This window comes from Mya arenaria, chromosome 5 (genome assembly GCF_026914265.1).
Source record: "Mya arenaria isolate MELC-2E11 chromosome 5, ASM2691426v1".
NCBI classification, from domain to species: Eukaryota; Metazoa; Mollusca; class Bivalvia; order Myida; family Myidae; genus Mya; species Mya arenaria.
Window position 1 is genome coordinate 80,160,432 of NC_069126.1, and position 19,721 is coordinate 80,180,152.

At 35.4% G+C, this 19,721-nt stretch overlaps 1 protein-coding gene across 1 annotated transcript; it reads left to right on the forward strand.

The window, feature by feature from the left end:
* Positions 1 to 1,072: 1,072 nt before the first annotated feature.
* LOC128233961 (tetraspanin-1-like) lies at positions 1,073 to 18,231 on the forward strand. The gene is made up of 8 exons (XM_052947862.1): positions 1,073 to 1,395; positions 7,402 to 7,516; positions 7,935 to 8,086; positions 10,775 to 10,846; positions 12,107 to 12,214; positions 13,620 to 13,808; positions 15,111 to 15,194; positions 17,093 to 18,231. Exons 1-8 carry the CDS (start codon positions 1,336 to 1,338, stop codon positions 17,243 to 17,245), a joined length of 933 nt encoding a protein of 310 aa, XP_052803822.1. The 5' UTR covers positions 1,073 to 1,335; the 3' UTR covers positions 17,246 to 18,231.
* Positions 18,232 to 19,721: the final 1,490 nt, after the last annotated feature.

Genomic DNA, 19,721 nt, shown 5'->3' on the forward strand with positions numbered 1-19,721 from the left:
GGCTACACGTGATAGATGGATAGTTTTATAATCTAAATACTTCATAATGTTTAACGCGTTTCACATAGATGTTAACAACAAAGAAATTAAATAAGATTTGTGTATAAATATGAAATATTTGCGATATTTCCGCGCTTCTTTAAATGCGAAATTTGTGACCACGTAGACATTCATTGAAAATCCCCAGTTATAAAGGCTTATATTTATTTAACTGTGTATATTTGGTTTTAATCATAATAGTGAAATGCCTTTAAGTGTACGATTTTTAGCGATGCAAGGAGTTTGTGCATGCGAATAAGTAGCACACTCATTAAAATCAGATCTGTTAAATCACTTCACGACGCTTCTCTGTTATAATACAAAAAGCAATGAAGCGAATATCACGATATGATTTTAATGGGATTGGATTTTAAGTAAACTTTCCGTTACCGAAGCCGTGTTTTTGTGATTGGGTACTTGATTTCGTCTGAGTTTAAAGGGACTAGACACAGATGTTCTCAAATCGGCAAATACAGTATTATCTAAAAAAAAAAGCCAAGAATTATCAATACGAGCTAGTATGAGGCCGATAATATACATGATTAATATAAAATTGTGTCGCTGTCTCAGCTGAGTTAAAAATTACCTATTAAAAATAGCGCATAATGGTTCCCAAGTTTATAGTGTGTATATTAAGCATGCGAAAGTCACGCTATCATTAAAAAAATCATATACCGACGCTATATTTATATTTATTGATATTTACGTGGTAGACAAACCCAGTAAATTTCGATTTGGAAAAAAACTCGTAAAAAATGCGAAAGATGTGTCGTCAGCGATGATTCATCAATAAGTAAGATTCAATGCGTGATACAAAACTATATCAAATTTGTGTGACTTTTTGACAATTATCTTTATTCTTGCAATGGTAAGATTCAATGTGTTGAACACAACGATATAAATTTTATTAAAGTTTTTGACAATTTTCCTTTTTATTGCAATGGTATCATCTGGTGTCAAATCCCTTTAAACCAAATTGAACCAAGGTGAAAATGCTAATTGAGGAAATATGATTCCCCATGGGCATTCATCGCTTCATAAATTTCAACTGTTCAATGTTTCACAAAATTTCTCGATTTAAACTTTGATTTGTTTAAAATATTGGAAACTGTCTGAAGTTACACTTAACACGCGTCTTCCGGGAGTAGAACTTTCGTAAATACATGTGAAACTGTGATTTTAAAGGATATGAAATAAAGCTCATTATATTTAACACGTCGTTTTGAAATACACAATAAATATATTAAAGGAAAGGAATTTTACATACTGGGGAAGTAAAAAACAACCTGTTTGAACATGGGGGCGTTAAAAACTTGTGGACGAATTCTAGTTGTTTCTGTGAATATATTCTTTTTGGTGAGTTTCTGTACAAATATATACCTGATTTCTTTTTTTTAAATAATAATTTTTGTAGTGAAACGAAGATTAATAATATCGATTCTTCATTGGTTATAAAAAACAGAATACGTTAGAGATGTCAAATCAAAACTATTTTCGCAGCTTCTCCAAGACTCACTCGTTTTTGTTAATTTACTTTTCTTTTATGCTTTTTATGAAATATCATGTTATTATCACTGCTTTTATTTTCACTGCAGTGAAAATATCTAATCTCTGATAGATTTTGGTCCCTACATAACAATGATATAGCCAAAAATATAAGCGAACATTTAAAGGGACTGTACACCAGATTGGCACCAAAAAAAAGTTTTTTTCTGTAACGAATCTCAGGACAATTATTTAATGAAATGTTTTACGCTTTGATATCGTAACTGTAAAAACACATACCAAAATGGTACAAAAATTTGCAGTCCAGTGCTGTATCCACTGTGCTACGAAGGCTTACTCTACATAGATGGAGTATTTAAGCTATATACCTAACATGGTCATATCACGTGATAACATCGACTAGCCAATCACGCATAAGGAATGAATTCTACTAGGTAGACATACCTAGTAATCTTTTTTAATGAAAAAAATACGAAAAGAACTGCGAAAAATTGATTCATTGTAAACTATGTGGTACTTCAATTAGTAAGTTCCAATGCATTGTACACATCGGTACCAAGTTTATGTCAGTTGTCGACAATTTTCTTTTTTTTCGCTGTTTTACCGGAGTACAGTCCCTTTAAATAACGCAGCGATGATTATGCTGTGATAAAATGTTTTGTAATGACGTTAACCAAATTACTTGAAACGTTATGATTCTAACTATAAAAAGATATGTGCGTGAACGTTTTCACAAGACGCACTTGAGGTTTTAATTTCTTAGCGGTAAACGAAGAATTGGTGAAACTATCGGTTATTGTAGATGGAACGCAAAAATATGAGATACGTCTCAAAATTGACGTCCGTGGTATATTTTGAGGAGTCATAGTTTCAAAACTGTTCCGAATATTAAAAATGTAAAAAAACAGTCCCTGATTGGGCATATGCTCTTCTATTCGTATACCAATTTTCAGACAGTAACTCGAAAAAAAATTCATAGTCGCGTTCCACCTTAAACTAATATTGTTCATAAAATTTGGAATAAAAGAAAAGAAAAGAACTTTGTTGAATTACGGTCTTTGATCAAATTTAATTTTACTTCAGATAAAAGTAAATATTATTTTCACTCGAAGACAACAAAAGCAAAACATATATTGATAGATGCTCTTTGAACGGACAACAATGGCTGTTATATATTGATATACACAGTATGAACGTTCTTCCGTGGGTAGTATATATTGATAGACACTTTATACATGGACACCAATGAATAATATGCTATCTGATATTGATACACACACAGTGGCTGGATGACAAAGGCTCATGAATGTCATAAAAAATCAGTTTAACAAGCCAAAATTTTATTTTACACATACTTGAACATGTATATCATTTGACAAAATTCAAAAGTACCCTATACTGTTTCATATTACAGTATAGGCTCCTTTTGAATTTTGTCAAATCTCATTTTACGTTTAAGGCAATGTATTATATTAATGATAGACATGTTCAAGTGTGTGTAAAATATAATTTTGGGCAGTTGAACTGATTTATTATGACTTTAATGAGCCTTTGTCATCAAGCCACTCTTGATACACACCCAATGAACGAACAACAATTGGTAATCTAAACTCTATTGATAGACACCCTTTGAAATACAACAATGGGCAATATATATTGATGGAAACCCTATACACGGGCGACAATAAGGAACATATAAATCACATATAAATCTCTAATGAAAAGGTCGGACAAAAAATAGCAATATATATTGATGGAAACCCTATTATCGGGCAACAAAAAGAAACATATAAATCTCTAATGAAAAGGTCGGACAAAAAATAGCAATATATATTGATGGAAACCCTATTATCGGGTGACAAAAAGAAACATATAAATCTCTAATGAAAAGGTCGGACAAAAAAATAGCAATATATATTGATGGAAACCCTACTATCGGGCGACAAAAAGAAACATATAAATCTCTAATGAAAAGGTCGGACAAAAAATAGCAATATATATTGATGGAAACCCTATTATCGGGCGACAAATAGAAATATATAAATCTCTAATGAAAAGGTCGGACAAAAAATAGCAATATATATTGATGGAAACCCTATTATCGGGCGACAAAAAGAAACATATAAATCTCTAATGAAAAGGTCGGACAAAAAATAGCAATATATATTAATGGAAACCCTATTATCGGGCGACAAAAAGAAACATATAAATCTCTAATGAAAAGGTCGGACAAAAAATAGCAATATATATTGATGGAAACCCTATTATCGGGCAACAAAAAGAAACATATAAATCTCTAATGAAAAGGTCGGACAAAAAATAGCAATATATATTGATGGAAACCCTATTATCGGGCTACAAAAAGAAATATATAAATCTCTAATGAAAAGATCGGACAAAAAATAGCAATATACATTGAAGTGTGTATCACAGCGATTTGTAATGATGAGATTTGATTTTAAAGCTGCACTCACGAAGATTAAACGTTTTGACAACTTTTTTATTTTTTGTCTTGGAACGAGCCAATTTAAGCGAAAATGCATGTAAACAAGTTATATAAGACTGCTGACTACAACATAGATCGCAGAGTTTTATATTTAAGTTAAAAAAAGATGTTTTAGGCATTTTTCTTAAACCATAGTAATGCTTTTAGCCATAAAACATTTATTTTCAAATGGAAATATGTAAATCTGCGATCTGATCTTTTTTCACCAGGCCCCAATTTCTCGAAACTTCTTAAGCTTAACAGGCTTAAGTAGCTAATTTCAGTTACCCCAAAAACATACTTTAATTGATTTTTTATAATTGTAAAATGGTTAATTGTGATTTTCATAAAGATAATTTTTATCTTAAGTATAAAAACTCTTAAAGAAGTTAATATAAGGCAATTTATTAAAAACCAAAAATAATGAGATTAGCTTAATCCTGTTATAAGGGAATTAAGAACTTTCGAGAAATTAGGGCCAGTCCATTATCATTGGTTTCATTATTGCAGATATTTACTCAAAAAGTTGGTCATTCCAAAACAGAAAATAAAAAATAATAAGTTGCAAAAACGGTAAATCAGTGCAGCTTTAAATATCATCAAAGCATGTTCCATGTCATTGCTCAATATTCCTGGCATGATTAAATTTGACACGAAATGCAAAATTTGAATATACACTTTTATTAGCAATAGATGAAGGAAGCAGTTCTATTTTACATAAACATGACGGAAGTTTATAGGGAATAATAACACGCATGGCTTCACACCGTTCATGAGATTTGTCGTTCAAATACGAGTAGTTTTCAAAATCAAAATTTCAAATTACTGTAAATTGTATTTATCTTAAAGGTGCATTCTCACAGATTTACCGTTTTTTTATTTTTTATCTTGGAATGAACCAATTTTTTGCGTAAATATCTGCAAACCATTGATATATGACTGCTGACAAAATATTAGATCGCAGATTTTCATATTTATGTTTGAAAATTAATGACATTTTCGAATAAATTGGCTCGTTCCAAGACAAAAATAAAAAAGTTGTCAAAACGTTCAATCTGTGAGAGCGCAGCTTTAAAAGAACTCGCTCATTCTTTAGCATCAAATAATGTCCACGGTATTGCATCTGAAAACACCCATAGAATAACTATTTTACTCTTTGATACCGATATTGCAGACAAAAACCGTCTTACAAATAATAAAAAAAATGGTTTTAGTGGGGCCCGAGACCACACCGGAACAGACAAGAAAACATAGAAAACTGACAACAAAACCAACGCCCACAAGGACTCATCTTAAAACATCAGGATAACTTAACCTTTAAGCATTTTCTTAAAAAGCGTTACTTGCGCTATTCAAAATCGCGGCCTTCAAAGGGTTCTAGCAGTCAGTATATTATTTTTTACAATCCTAATCAATTGTCATTCATTATTTCGCCATACGAAAACGTGCATTTTAATAATAATAATAATAATAATAATAATAACAATAATAATAATAATAATAATAATGAGCGAGTCCCAAACAAAAATAAATCAATATGGCGAAATCTGGTTTGTTATTGAAAACAATGTAGATTTCAAACATTGCTATTGTAGAGAAATAGTTTCCCTACAGGGTTATTATTCACTAGCAAACATTTGATACATATCAGATATTTACTTTTAATTTTATTTTGTCAAATTAATTTTGAATTATTCCCCCAACTATTATGAACGGTAGTACATCATTAGTACATAGGCAGGACAACAATATCACATTTGTACCAGTACGGTACACATCAATTTAAGCCAAACAGGAGAGCCGCCGATCCATTACGGGGCACTACCCGTGCTCAACCGACATTAACGAAACCTTAACGGAGTAATGCCGTTGGTGTCCCGTTGCTCGGAGAGCCGCCGATCCATTACGGGGCGCTACCGGTGTTCTACCGACATTAACGAAACCTTACCGGAGTACTTCCGTTACGGTCTCGTTGCTCGGAGAGCCGCCGATCCATTACGGGGCGCTACCGGTGCTCTACCGACATTAACGAAACCTTACCGGAGTACTTCCGTTACGGTCTCGTTGCTCGGAGAGCCGCCGATCCATTACGGGGCGCTACCGGTGCTCTACCGACATTTACGAAACCTTACCAGAGTACTTCCGTTACGGTCTCGTTGCTCGGAGAGCCGCCGATCCATTACGGGGCGCTACCGGTGCTCTACCGACATTAAAGAAACCTTACCGGAGTACTTCCGTTACGGTCTCGTTGCTCGGAGAGCCGCCGAGCCATTACGGGGCGCTACCGGTGCTCTACCGACATTCAGAAACCTTACCAGAGTACTTCCGTTACGGTCTCGTTGCTCGGAGAGCCGCCGATCCATTAGGGGGCGCTACCGGTGCTCTACCGACATTTACGAAACCTTACCAGAGTACTTCCGTTATGGTCTCGTTGCTCGGAGAGCCGCCGATCCATTACGGGGCGCTACCGGTACTCTACCGACATTTACGAAACCATACCGGAGTACTGCCGTTGCAGTCCCGTTGCTCGGAGAGCCGCCGATCCATTACGGGGCGCTACCGGTGCTTTACCGACATTTACGAAACCTTATCGGAGTACTGCCGTTACGGTCTCGTTGCTCGGAGAGCCGCCGATCCATTACGGGGCGCTACCGGTGCTCTACCGAAATTTACCAAATCATACCGGAGCACTGCCGTTGAAGTCCCGTTGCTCGCGCATGCAGATCAATGGAAGATTTTTTAGCACGTTCAAAACTTACCGTTTCCGGTCGATGTTCTCACAATCTCCTGTCGACGTAATACTGTTGTTCACGATGTGATACCGTTTTTCGCGATGTGATATCGTTGTTCGCGATGTGTTACCGTTCTTTACGATGTGAAACCGTTCTATATGATGTGAGAGCGTTCTTCACGAAGTGAAACCGTTTTTTATGATGCGATACCGTTCTGTATGATATGATACTATACTGTGCTTAACGATGTGATACCGTTGTGCTGTAGTACTAATACCGATTCCCGAAAATCGCCAAATTTTATGCTCAGTTAAGCTCCGGCGAGCCAAATCGGCTAGGTGTGACAGACCCTTTTTGTTTTTATTATATGTCTAAAATGGATATTAAATGAAATGTAGTTTAGTTTATCCGAAAAGCGTACCGAATGGTATACGAACTTCCCGGTTAAAATTACAAAACAGTGAAAACTTCTAATTGAGATTTTCACTGTTCGAAACAGTGAAATTCCATTTATTTCACTGATATATCTCTATACACCGCCGAGAAGCATATAATACATGTTCTTCAAGTATCCCGTTATGCTTATCATGCCAGAATCCATCGCCCGCTGTGATAAATGTATATCTTTTACCTCGGCAGTTTATTGGGGTTGTCCTATTTGGCGTTGGAATGTTCCTCCGATTCGGTAAGAAGTACACAGACGACTATGTTCAGTCAGCCGAAGAGGCGCTCAAAAAGGCTCTGGAAGATACAGGTACGTACTTATATTAGGTACAAATATTTGTATTAACAATGTAAATATTAATTCGTCATAAAATTGACAGTATATTTCAAACAGCTTTCGTCGATATTTGCCTGATAGTCTATGCGGCAAGTTATTTTGCTTAAAATGTGTTCGCCATACCTATTTCATTAGTTTACCATGCGGAATTCAGTTTTATCTCCGAAGTATTTGAAGCATTAAAAACGTATTAAGTTTATAATTGTACTATACTGTACTGGCTTCACTAATATCAATTCCCATGGATCGGTAGTTGATTAATTCAGGAAAGTCCGATCTGGCACCTCCACGCCAGATGAGTCAAGCGGAACTTCTTCCATGCGCACACTCCCTTTTTTATGCCTTTCGATGAAACATAATGCTGTTTGTAATGTTCATTATTGTTTCCCAGGGATTGGTAACAGCACGGACGTGGATCTGGACATGAACGAGCTCTTGCTCACTCTGTCAATCGTGCTTATCTGCATCGGGCTGTTCTTCGGGATCATATCTTTGCTTGGAGTTCTTGGGGCTTGCTGTCAGATCAAGTGCCTCCTTGTGATGGTAAGTGAAATGTCCTGAAAATATGTTGTTGTTGATCACAGGTTCTAATGTTATCTTCTTGTTTGTATATATTCTTCTTCTTCTTTTTCTTCTTCTTCTTCTTTTTCTTCTTCTTCTTCTTCTTCTTCTTCTTCTTCTTCTTCTTCTTCTTCTTCTTCTTCTTCTTCTTCGTTTCTTCTTCTTTTTCTTCTTCTTCGTTTTCTTCTTCTTCTTCTTCTTCTACTTCTTCTTCTTCTTCTTCTTCTTCTTCTTCTTCTTCTTCTTCTTCTTCTTCTTCTTCTTGACATTTCTTTTCAAATATTATGTTTAAAGGTGTCTGCTTCTGTTTTTGCGTTTCATTTAAGGTCTTAGTCCATTTAGGTCTTAAACTGAAATGATCTTAGTGTCATATTATCGCTATTTTTCTACATATTTGTGTTAATTGAGCTTAAGCCAGTATAAAAATGGACACAGAATTGAGGAAATAAAGCAATCAATGTTTTGCCATTTGTAACTAAGCTGAAGTTACGACTATTTTTTTTTTATTGAAACGCCCTCCGGGACGCTAGTGAATATGGGCCCAGTATCCATAAGCCAACGAAGACACTGATAAGAGGCACAGTGCTAAGGCCAAACATATACTTAACGAGAGATACACACCGTGTAAAAACAAACAACGTAGACAAACTACACATGTACATTGTATTAACATATCTGTATACATAAATGTTTGGGCTATCATTTTTGCTCTGTCAGTTTAAGAGGAGATCACTGCTGGTTTCAAAAAGTTCATGAATACTTCACCTTACACCTGTACCAACCAAGTCTTATATACTGTAGTATACATCACTGGTGGCTTCATTTAGTTCATGGATACTCAACCTAACACGTATACCTACCAAATATTATATAATACATTATACATCACTTGTGGTTTCAACTAAGTCATGAATACTTTCCGCCTTTGCCAACCAAGTCTTATATAATATATTTTACAAAGTACGAATTCATATCGGAATTTGCTTCAATATTTGAAACTCTTTCCTAATTGACGTCTCTTTAAAAAACAAATCTTGAACAAAAACAGGCCTCACTTGTATCATTATGTATTAATTACCATTTTATTTCTCTTCAATTTTACTGAAGCGTTTTACAACAGAATAAACGGGCCAATTTCTTGACCTCTAAAATACCATGATAGACCCAAAATTCATAGAACAAAAGATCTATCATGATGAAAAAACTTGCGAAAGAACTAAAATGACCTCTACCTGTTTGAGGAATAAAATAAACTAGCTAGCAACAACAACCTATCAACAACATTGCATATGTATATTATCTTTTTTATAGATACAAATAACTAGAGAGTAAAACTAATCGGAAATGTGATTAATCCTAGAAAATACTTACAAAGGAACACATGAGTTTTCTTTTGTCCCCTGTGCAAAAGACAAACTTGCAGCGATTTTGTTTAGAATAGATAAGGTTTTACTAATTACATATCGTCTATAGTTCCAAATGTCTTTGACGCGTGTACCTGTATCGATACAATTATTGTCATTATTTAAAAGCCTTCCTGTCGCTAATTTGACACCGTGCTCTAGGTCTTATTTATTCTTGCATACCAGGATACCTTATAATTGTTGGCATGCTAGAGATTAAACAAACTTGTGGCCTTGCCAAACTAATGGCAATACATGTAATTGTTTTCATTGCAAGATCAGGTATGGAGATTTAGAAACTAAATCTTCTTATACGGCCTTATAGACATACATTTTTTTTGCGTAATGTTAAGTATTGTTTTTGCTCGTAACGACCCCACTTGTCAAATATATCCATAAGTGTCTCAAATTATACCCACAACGTTATAGTGAAAATTATAGTATATAATAGGCTTGTTTCAGAACCCAAGTTCGAATATAAGTAGTAGCAGTATAATTGGTGTCAAATATTTGAAGTGTCACCTCTGTGGTATGGCCATTAAGTAGTGCATGGAACTATCAATGGGACGGTCTGCTCCGTGTATTTGCAAGCTATATTAGTTCAATGAATTGGTTGAGCGAATTTAAATTGCCTTTCTTCTGTTTTCAGTAGAATGTGATCATCTGCCTTATTAATTGAGGAATTAGTCTGTGCTATATGCCGTATAGTCGTGCAAGGAGACTTCGATGGGACTGTCTGCTCTTTTTATCTGCAAACCATATTCCTTTTTTTCTGATTTACAATTGGTTTTTTACTATTTTCAGAATGTGTTCATCTACCTAGCCATATCAATAGTTTTCTGTGTTATTCGCATGTTTGGTTATGCAAAGTGCCTTGGATGGGACTGCCAGCTCCATTTATCTGCAAACTATCCCCATTCGGTCCATTGAAAGAGTTAATTTCAATTTCTTTTTACAGTACGTGATCTACATAGTCATACATTTGAGGAAGTAGCCATATCAATGCGGAAGTAGTCTGTGTGATTCGCAGTTTAGTCATGCAAAGCGCCTTAGCTGGGACTGTCTGCTTTGTTTATCTGCAAACCATCCCCATACGATCCGTTGAAAGTTTCTTTTTACAGTATGTCGCAATCTGCTTAGCATTACCCATTGCTAAAGTTGTCCGTGTGATTCGCCGTTCATGCAAAGCGCCTTAGATGGGACTGTCTGCTTCGTTTATCTGCAAACTGTCATCATTCTATCCATTGAAATATATTTTTTTTTTCAGTATGTGGTTATCTGCCTAGCCATCGCAATTGCGGAAGTTGTCTGTGTGATTCTCCTCTACACTGATGATACGGTAAGACAGGATCTAAAACTATCATTCCATTGACCAGTATAAATAGTTACTGTATTCTGAAACATTAGAACAAATGTAGATCCTGTAATCATTATCATCTTGGCATATATCATCATGTTGAAAAGTTTGTTATGAAAGGAAAGGAACAGAACTGAAGTTTATTTTAGCTTACGCAACAAAGCCTCTCGTCTTTCAAATGTATAAAACGTAAAGAGTATACCCACAACCTGCCCTCTGCTTTGCACCTTTACCTACGTTCACAGTGACAATGATGCTTCTAGCGCATCTTTCATCCGTATTTCTACGTGCCTACTTACTGCATCGAAAAGAACTTTATGCAAGACATATCACTACTTATATGTGATACGTTCAGATTTGGTTTTGTAACTTGAAACACTATACCAATGTTTAGCAAGCAATCAAATCACTAATGCACTTCTCTGATTATGACAATGCTGTATTAAATTATAATATTTTTTTTACGACGATTGTGAATTTAGTTATGGCGACAATAACTTTATCAATCTTGTTTGCATGATGTTTTGTGATGATGTTTTTGTTGTTGGGAAACGGAGTACCCAGAAAGAAACCCACTTGTCCGACTTGGTCGTCACTATAAACCAACCGCCGGCAATTGAACTTTGGTCAGAAGCGCGGGCACTAAACGTTACATTCGCTAACAGTTTGACGTACTTTTTGGAAAAATAATTTTAAATTTTAAATCCCTTTTAGTCACAAAAAAAGGTTTTTATCAGTGTAAGAGTTAGATCGCAATATATTTAAAGATGCACTCTTCCTCCCTGATGAGATTTACCACAATAAATAATACCGTTTTAATATACTAAGAAGGACGAATAAATGTCGAAAACAATGGTTCTTATGAAGGATACCAAGTTTAATTTGAAAGAAAGGTGCAGAAAACACGGTATTTCTACCTTATGAGACTATCGTTGACCACAGTAAATACTTTAGCATTCACCAATCATTTAATATTTTTGCGCTTTCTGCTATTAAATACACGATTTCAATCTTGATATCAGAAATTAATGTTTTCCATGAAAGCATTATTTAGTAAGTAGATGAAGGTTTATCAGTCAAATTTAATGTTTGTTATACATGTGTATGTATTGATTTTGAATAAGAGTGTCACTTTAAGTTACGCTTATGCTGCTCGTTAAATATGGCTTTTAGAGCTCACTTTGAAAAAATATATTGCGATCAGTACATTTAAACAAGCACTTGCCCTCTATGATTTTTCAGTTTGCTGACAAGATTAAGACCAAACTCAAGGACAACATCAAGACAGACTATCGCGGTCTCGGTGCCAGTGATATCTCGTCCGTCTCCTGGAACATCCTCATGATTAAGGTAAGCAGGAATACACACGTTCACCCAAGGGCTCCACCAGAGGAAAGGTCTCAGGGCCTCTCCAAAAGGACTCCAAATTGTACCGACATGTACACAGGAAAAGGAGTCGATAGTTACTCATAGCAGCTTTCAGCTGTATGAAAAATCGAGCGAATAAAATAACTATTAACTAAATGTAAACCATATGATAACATATTTTGCAAAATATGAGGGCATGTATGACGACTGTGATACCATAATTTAAAGGGCGTAACCAAGATAAATGCCAACTGAAAAATACCTACTTCTATGATATTTTGTGAAAAAACATCTAAATTGTGGTACTTAAACACATTTGTGAAAATCTCTAAGCACACTGATGGAAACCAATTTTGCAAATGTTAAACTAAAGAAAAGTTTAGCCAAATTTCGTTTTAAGAAACGTTTGATCAAACACGCGTCTCACAGACATACATTGTCAAATAGTTCGTGCCTGAATGACCTCATCACCAATATCTGTTTCCGGTACTACAATATTTCCCACAAGGACAATTCAATATCAGCATAGTTATGATGAAACAAATCTTATTGTAGTGATTAAAAATATTGGGCCGATTGTTCAGAGCTTTGATTTCCAGTGAAGTGTATTATTGCATAAATCATTAAGATTCTTAAGAGTGAACTCCTTAATTGAATTTATTACGCGATCTTCTTGAAGCGTAATTAAAGGTAAAGAATTCTGATACTGTCGACTAACCATGATAACTTATCCAGAACTTAATTATGTTAACATCGTTATTTAAGACATCGTTGTTAACTTTTAAAGGTGAAATATCTTTTGATGTGATGAAACAAACACAGCTGAATCAGTTGTCTCCATATTTGTTTAAAGTACCGCAGATCACATGTGTCTATTACACTCTTGAGTATTAAAGATTTTATAGTAACAACGATCCAGTTAGCAACGTACTTAGCTTTTACAATATTCCGATTTATCGGCCCTCTATTAACCTTTAGAATACAACGTACATTTTCAGCCAATAAAATTGCAGATTGGCAGTCATTAAGTTCAAGTTCTAGGCTCTATAATTAGGAATTTCAAGTTTCGCGGATGTTTGAAGGAACTGCAATTCATCCGGTACTCACTCACTGCGTCAATTTTTGCGTTGAAAATGTGTCAGCAAACGAAGTATTCTAATTCAGATTGCTTGAGTAAAATCTAAATAAAAATTAAGAAGGGCCTGTTTGCTAAGCTCACTCCACCCATTCTTAATAATACTTTTTTACTTCATGTCATCTAACTATAACTTAACAAAACATTCATTAAAAGAAAAGTGTTGCATTTCTTTCTTGTGCAAAATGATGTTTAAGTTTTGAACACCTAGTGCCATCTAGTGCCTATATGTTTAAGTTTGCCTTTTTATAGTACGGTTGTTGTGGCGTGGATGCGTACACAGACTTCGACAACACTGAAAAATGGGCTCACACAGAAACAACAAATGGTGTCACAAAGACAGTGGCTACCCCCGTCTCCTGTTGCAAAACACTACCAAGTTCCGAGGACCTATCATGCGCACAGATACCTCTTCTGGCAACGGAAAACTACCTGTCAGAGGTAAGACTATAAGTATCTCCCATGGCAGAGTAAGATAGATTTCCTCATCACAAATACATTCTTTTATGCAAGTTTATGCATGAAATAAGCAAAAGAAATACGTTAAAAACAATCCGCATATAAAATTCGTTTCTTCAGTTTTGACTATATAACACAACACGCCTAAATGGTTTACGTAATGGACTAGAACTATCAATTTCTATCTATAACGGATATAATATTGTATATGTAAGATGTAGTTTACGTAACCATTGGTAACAAGAAAAAAACATATCCAAGCAACATAACTTTATTATTATTATTTTGCAATTAATGTGAAGAAACACAGACAAGACATGTGCTGTAGATAAAGAGCACCATTGAAACTCACAGTTTCCTTTTCAAGTAGTTCTCTTACATTACAATAAACATTTTATTAACAGTATGTCATATACGTGACAAAATGATTAACTGACACATCTTAACATAGGCATAAATTACGTACAAAAATATGTCTACAGGTGTATAAGCTTTTACAAAATAGTAACAATTTCAAAAACAGAACATCATGCAATCAATGAAGTCAAGTAATCTCATTTTATTCTCGTAACACTTCCAATCCGATATGCTCACAAAATCACAACACCCTGCTCTAGCTTGTATCAGATCTGTCTTCAAGTACGATGCCAATCATACTATAAAGCCCCTCTTAGTCATCGTCATCTTTAAAGTCACTGGAATTTACATCTTCACTAGTACCCACTATGTAAATAATTTCTTGATAAACAATGTTTATACAGCCCAATCGTATTCGATACCACTTGGCACTTTTTTTGCAACCACTACATTCTACGTCTCTGTGTAAATTTCATGGGAGTGAAGCCAGACGATGATAATTAGTTGACGTTTACCAAATTATGCCGTATAATAAAAAAAAGCCTTGTTTAAATTGTAGATATGCAGTTGCGCCGATATGTTGCATAAGCATTCACAAGTACAACTTATATTTTCCAACATTTTAATACCACGTTATCGTTTCGTGAGTGTTAATTCCGCAATTTGTCACTTTTTAAATTTAGGTAACAATATAAGTATATATACCCGCAGATGTAAGATACAGTCGAAACTCGCAGTGTCGAGCTCTGTTATCTAGCTGTTCTGGTTTTGTCGAACTCTTTTCTATATCTTTTTTTAGTTATACATGTTTTGTATATTGGCTATATTGAATGTTATTTATCTCGAAGGATTTCCCGAAGTCCAAATTACTTCGACAAAACGAGATTTTACTTTATGTTAAACTGTTATTTTTGAAACTAATTCCAGGGTTGTTATCAGAAGGCTTGGGAAGATACTCTCGGAAATGCCATCTATGCTGCAGCAATCCTCGGTGGAATTGGACTACTACAGGTAGGAGCTAGCCAGACTGGGGTGGTATTCAATATTATGCTTATCTAGATCTGAAAAGTATGTTTTGAACATATTTAATGTTATCTTTGAGTATGCGCGCTTAAGGTATTTTTATGTAGTGGAGCTTTTGATTCATTATTGATAAAGATAGTTTGATGAATGTGTGGTCTGTCTTTTTTAAATGTACGTTTTGCGCCTGTTATTCAGTGTGTCTGGTCAGTAAGCCTGTCATAAAACTTAAGTTTTCTTTTGAAACTCACACCTCACGTTCAGTCTGATCAGTAAGGCTGTCATACGACTAAAGTTTTCTTTTGAAACACACGCCTCACGTTCAGTGCCTCTGGTCAGTAAGTCTGTCATACGACTGAAGTTTTCTTTTGAAACTAACGCCTCACGTTCAAGGCCTCCGGTCAGGTAGCCTGTCATACGACTGAATATTTCTTTTGAAACTCACGCCTCTAGTTCTGTTTCTCTGGACAGTTAGCCTGTCATAGGACTGAATATTTCTTTTGAAACCCACGCCTCACGTGCAGTGCCTCCGGTCAGTAAGTCTGTCATACGACTGAATTTTTCTTTTGAACGTTCAGTTACGCTGGCCAGTAAGCCTGTCATATGACTTGAAACACACGCCTCACGTTCAGTTACTCTGGCCAGTAAGCCTGTCATATGACTTTAAACACACGCCTTACGTTCAGTGTCTCTGGTCAGTGAGCCTGTCATATGACTGAAGTTTTTTATTGAAACACACGCCTCACGTTCAGTGTCTCTGGTCAGTGAGCCTGTCATATGACTGAAGTTTTCTATTGAAACACACGCCTCACGTTCAGTTACTCTGGCCAGTAAGCCTGTCATATAACTTGAAACACACGCCTCAGTTTCAGTTACTCTGGCCAGTAAGCCTGTCATATGACTTGAAACACACGCCTTACGTTCAGTTACTCTGGCCAGTAAGCCTGTCATATGACTTGAAACACACGCCTCACGTTCAGTGTCTCTGGTCAGTGAGCCTGTCATGCGACTGAAGTTTTCTATTGAAACACACGCCTCACGTTCAGTGTCTCTGGTCAGTAATCTTGTCATACAACAACAGTTTACTTTTGAAACACACGCCTCACGTTCAGTGTCTCTGGTCAGTAAGCCTATAAAACAACTAAAGTTTTCTTTTGAAACACACGCCTCACATTCAGTGTCTCTGGTCAGTAAGCCTATAAAACAACTAAAGTTTTCTTTTGAAACACACGCCTCAAGTTCAGTGTCTCTGGTCAGTAAGCCTATCAAACAACTAAAGTTTTCTTTTGAAACACACGCCTTACGTTCATTGTCTCTGATCAGTAAGCCTATCAAACGACTAAAGTTTTCTTTTGAAACACACGCCTCACATTCAGTGTCTCTGGTCAGTAAGCCTATCAAACAACTAAAGTTTTCTTTTGAAACACACGCCTCACGTTCAGTGTCTCTGGTCAGTAATCTTGTCATACAACTAAAGTTTTCTTTTGAAACACACGCCTCACGTTCAGTGTCTCTGGTCAGTAAGCCTATCAAACAACTAAAGTTTTCTTTTGAAACACACGCCTTACGTTCAGTGTCTCTGATCAGTAAGCCTATCAAACGACTAAAGTTTTCTTTTGAAACTCTGAGGCTATAGCAGAAGCATCCACAGTCGAAACTTTGAAATTTAAGTGTAATTTAATGGAACAACGTAGCAAAATGTGACCCATTTTAAAAGTTTTAAAGATGCCTCTTTCATACGGTTCAAGAATTTGGCCATAGACAGCACGTATATTTTATTCTTAAGCACAAATTATATTATGTTCGCTTATTGGAACAAAATATTGTAATTTTCGTTTTTTAATTTATTTATTGATAATATGTATTCATGTTATGTTCTAAACCATCAGATCTTGCTGATCATTGGTGCGATTATCGTGCTATGCTCCGGTGGCAAAGATGGCAAAGCAAAAGAACGACCTAGTAGCGGAAAGGTACTCCGCAAGAACCAAGTAGCTCCCGGAAGTATCCCCGGCTTCAGGGCCGGCAGAAGGCGATACTGATGTGCTGACTACTCAGTGACCACACAAAGAGACTGTGATAATCGTTTCAATGTTGTGCCATTTTGTTTAGATTGTTTTTTTATTTAAAATGTCATTCGGAACTCCTCGGCCATTTTATATCGAAAACAATCTCGGATGTATTTGGACGGTTTACATACTCAAAAATAGGTACGTTTAAGTCCGCTGCAAGTAGATCGCGTAGTAATTTCAGTTAGAAGTTAAACTTTATGACTGAATTCTTGGGAATTTTAATTATGTTTGCAATAATACACATCATTGGCAATCAATTTAAACTTTGATCAATAAATACAGCTCTGAAACACTGCATTTGATTAATGATATAATTCAAAAAATTACGAACTACTTCAACTGATGTACCGGCATACATCCGAGGTTGTTTTCGATAAAAATGGCTGAGGAGTTCCGAATGTTAAAAAAGTTGGATTAGTTCAGTTTATCCGTCCATATGTGTGTTATTGTTTTTGTCATAGCATTAGATCTTTGAGGAAGAAAATGAATTCAGCAGTGATATATTGACATGAAAAGAATGTTTAAAAGTGTAAAGCGAAGTTAATAAGGCCATGATTGTTATAAGTTACTTTTGATTTTATGGAATATATACAATTAGTTTACTGGTACAAACACTTTTAGATCATCTGATGATGTTTTGTTAATTAGAAATATTTTATTAAAAGATAAATTACAATCAGTACAAAATTCTGGCCAACGCGTTCCCATCAGGAAAACAGATATAATACTAACATTTACTAGCAGACAAGGAACAAACAAACTAAAATAAAATAAAATTATTTATTTAAAAATCTTTTCAAATATTAAACATGCGTTGATCGCATTTCTTATTCAATATCATCTTGAAAAGCATACCAGAAATACTTAAGATCTAAGTTATGAGTTATGTGTCAAACACAGTCTTAATTAGTTTTGTTTTAAAAAATAAAGATTTTAATGCTGGTAATAAAATCTGAGAAAATATATGTGTTGTTGTTACTGATAATATGATAGCTATTGATCTACTTAATGTTTCAAAAATGGAGAACAAAGTTGTTTCACATTTTCTCCTTTATTCTTCAATAGTTTTGAATTAGATTCAAAGGATTAGCTTTCCAAACAAATAACATTAACTTTTTTTTAATTTTCATTTTTAAGCAATTGCAAATTTTAAAGGAATTTCCTTCGTGGTAAGACATTATTTTACAAATTTGTAAAAAAGGTTTGAAATTTCATCTAAATATGTTAAATATATATACTAGCCAACTTTTGAAGGGTCACAACTCTGTCAGACTTTTACGGATGTAAAACATCAAAAGGATATTCGATAAAAAAGTGCGCTCACTTTTTGACCTTGAAACATAAAGCATCAGTAATTCACCTCCGATTTAAGTTGAAAAAAAAAGCAAAAATAAACGTTTTTCCGTAATATATTTCATTGTTATTTTATATCTTAGTAATTCTCATGTAATACCCTTTTCAATAATACAGAAAGTACATCGGGTCACCAGGCGTGGGAATGAAACATTATGATCAATGGAGCTATCACAGACGGTTAGATTCCTTAAATTGGTGTAGTGGTAACTAACTGCCAATGCCTGAATGAAAAACACATTTAATGGAGGTGTTATCCGATTAAATTGATTATTGACATAATTATCTTTTAATTATACTTTTAATAAGAGCTTCTAAAATTTACAGAAACATACAAGTTACGAACGAGGTAAGGATACTTACATTTAACAATGACAGAATAAAATTCCTTGTAAGGAATATGTCCTACCATTGTTTTGTTGAACTGCATGTCCTCATCAAAGCATGACTACTTCCCGGAACAACAGAATCTTCCATGATGTTCCCTGCTATCACTATCCTTTCGCAAACAGTATGAAAATAAATAAAATGAACTACATGTACTAGATTTTGTCGAAAGTAACATTGTTATGCACCAGTCAATAGTTACCACGGCCTCCCCAGGTCCGGGGAATAGCGGGGACTTTGACTTTCGGTCCAGCCACCCCGGGTAAAATCCCCGCATTGCGGGTACGAACTTATGGTAAAATCCCCGCCAAATGCCCCTGCACCAAAGGGACCCTAGGTAAGGCCCATTCCCCGCTATATTTTGCGCGAGGACAAAACCACGGCATTCACCCGGCACTGCGGGGCCGGCTGGGAGGTAAAAAGACGGCCCATTTCCCCGGACCGCCGTACCTGGGGAGGGGGGCCGTGGTTACAATTGACTGGTGCATTACATTTTAAAAGGTTACACTCGAACGAAGAAACTATGCAGTTAAACACAAATTATTTGTACGCGCGTAAATAAGATGTATTATCAGCATTTTGTATATTTAAACGGAACAAAACACACACAAAAAACTACATAAGGCCCCCCAAAATTCAGTGTTTGTTTCCACGAACATCTACGAAAGAATTATAGTAGGAAGGTCGGCATATATTCCTAATTTTT

Excerpts from the sequence above, each read along its gene's own strand:
- LOC128233961 (XM_052947862.1), top strand. The coding sequence starts at position 1,336 with ATGGGGGCGTTAAAAACTTGTGGACGAATTCTAGTTGTTTCTGTGAAT. Across the intron at positions 7,517-7,934 it reads AAAGGCTCTGGAAGATACAG|GGATTGGTAACAGCACGGAC; the intron begins GTACGTACTTAT and ends ATTGTTTCCCAG. Across the intron at positions 12,215-13,619 it reads GGAACATCCTCATGATTAAG|TACGGTTGTTGTGGCGTGGA; the intron begins GTAAGCAGGAAT and ends GCCTTTTTATAG.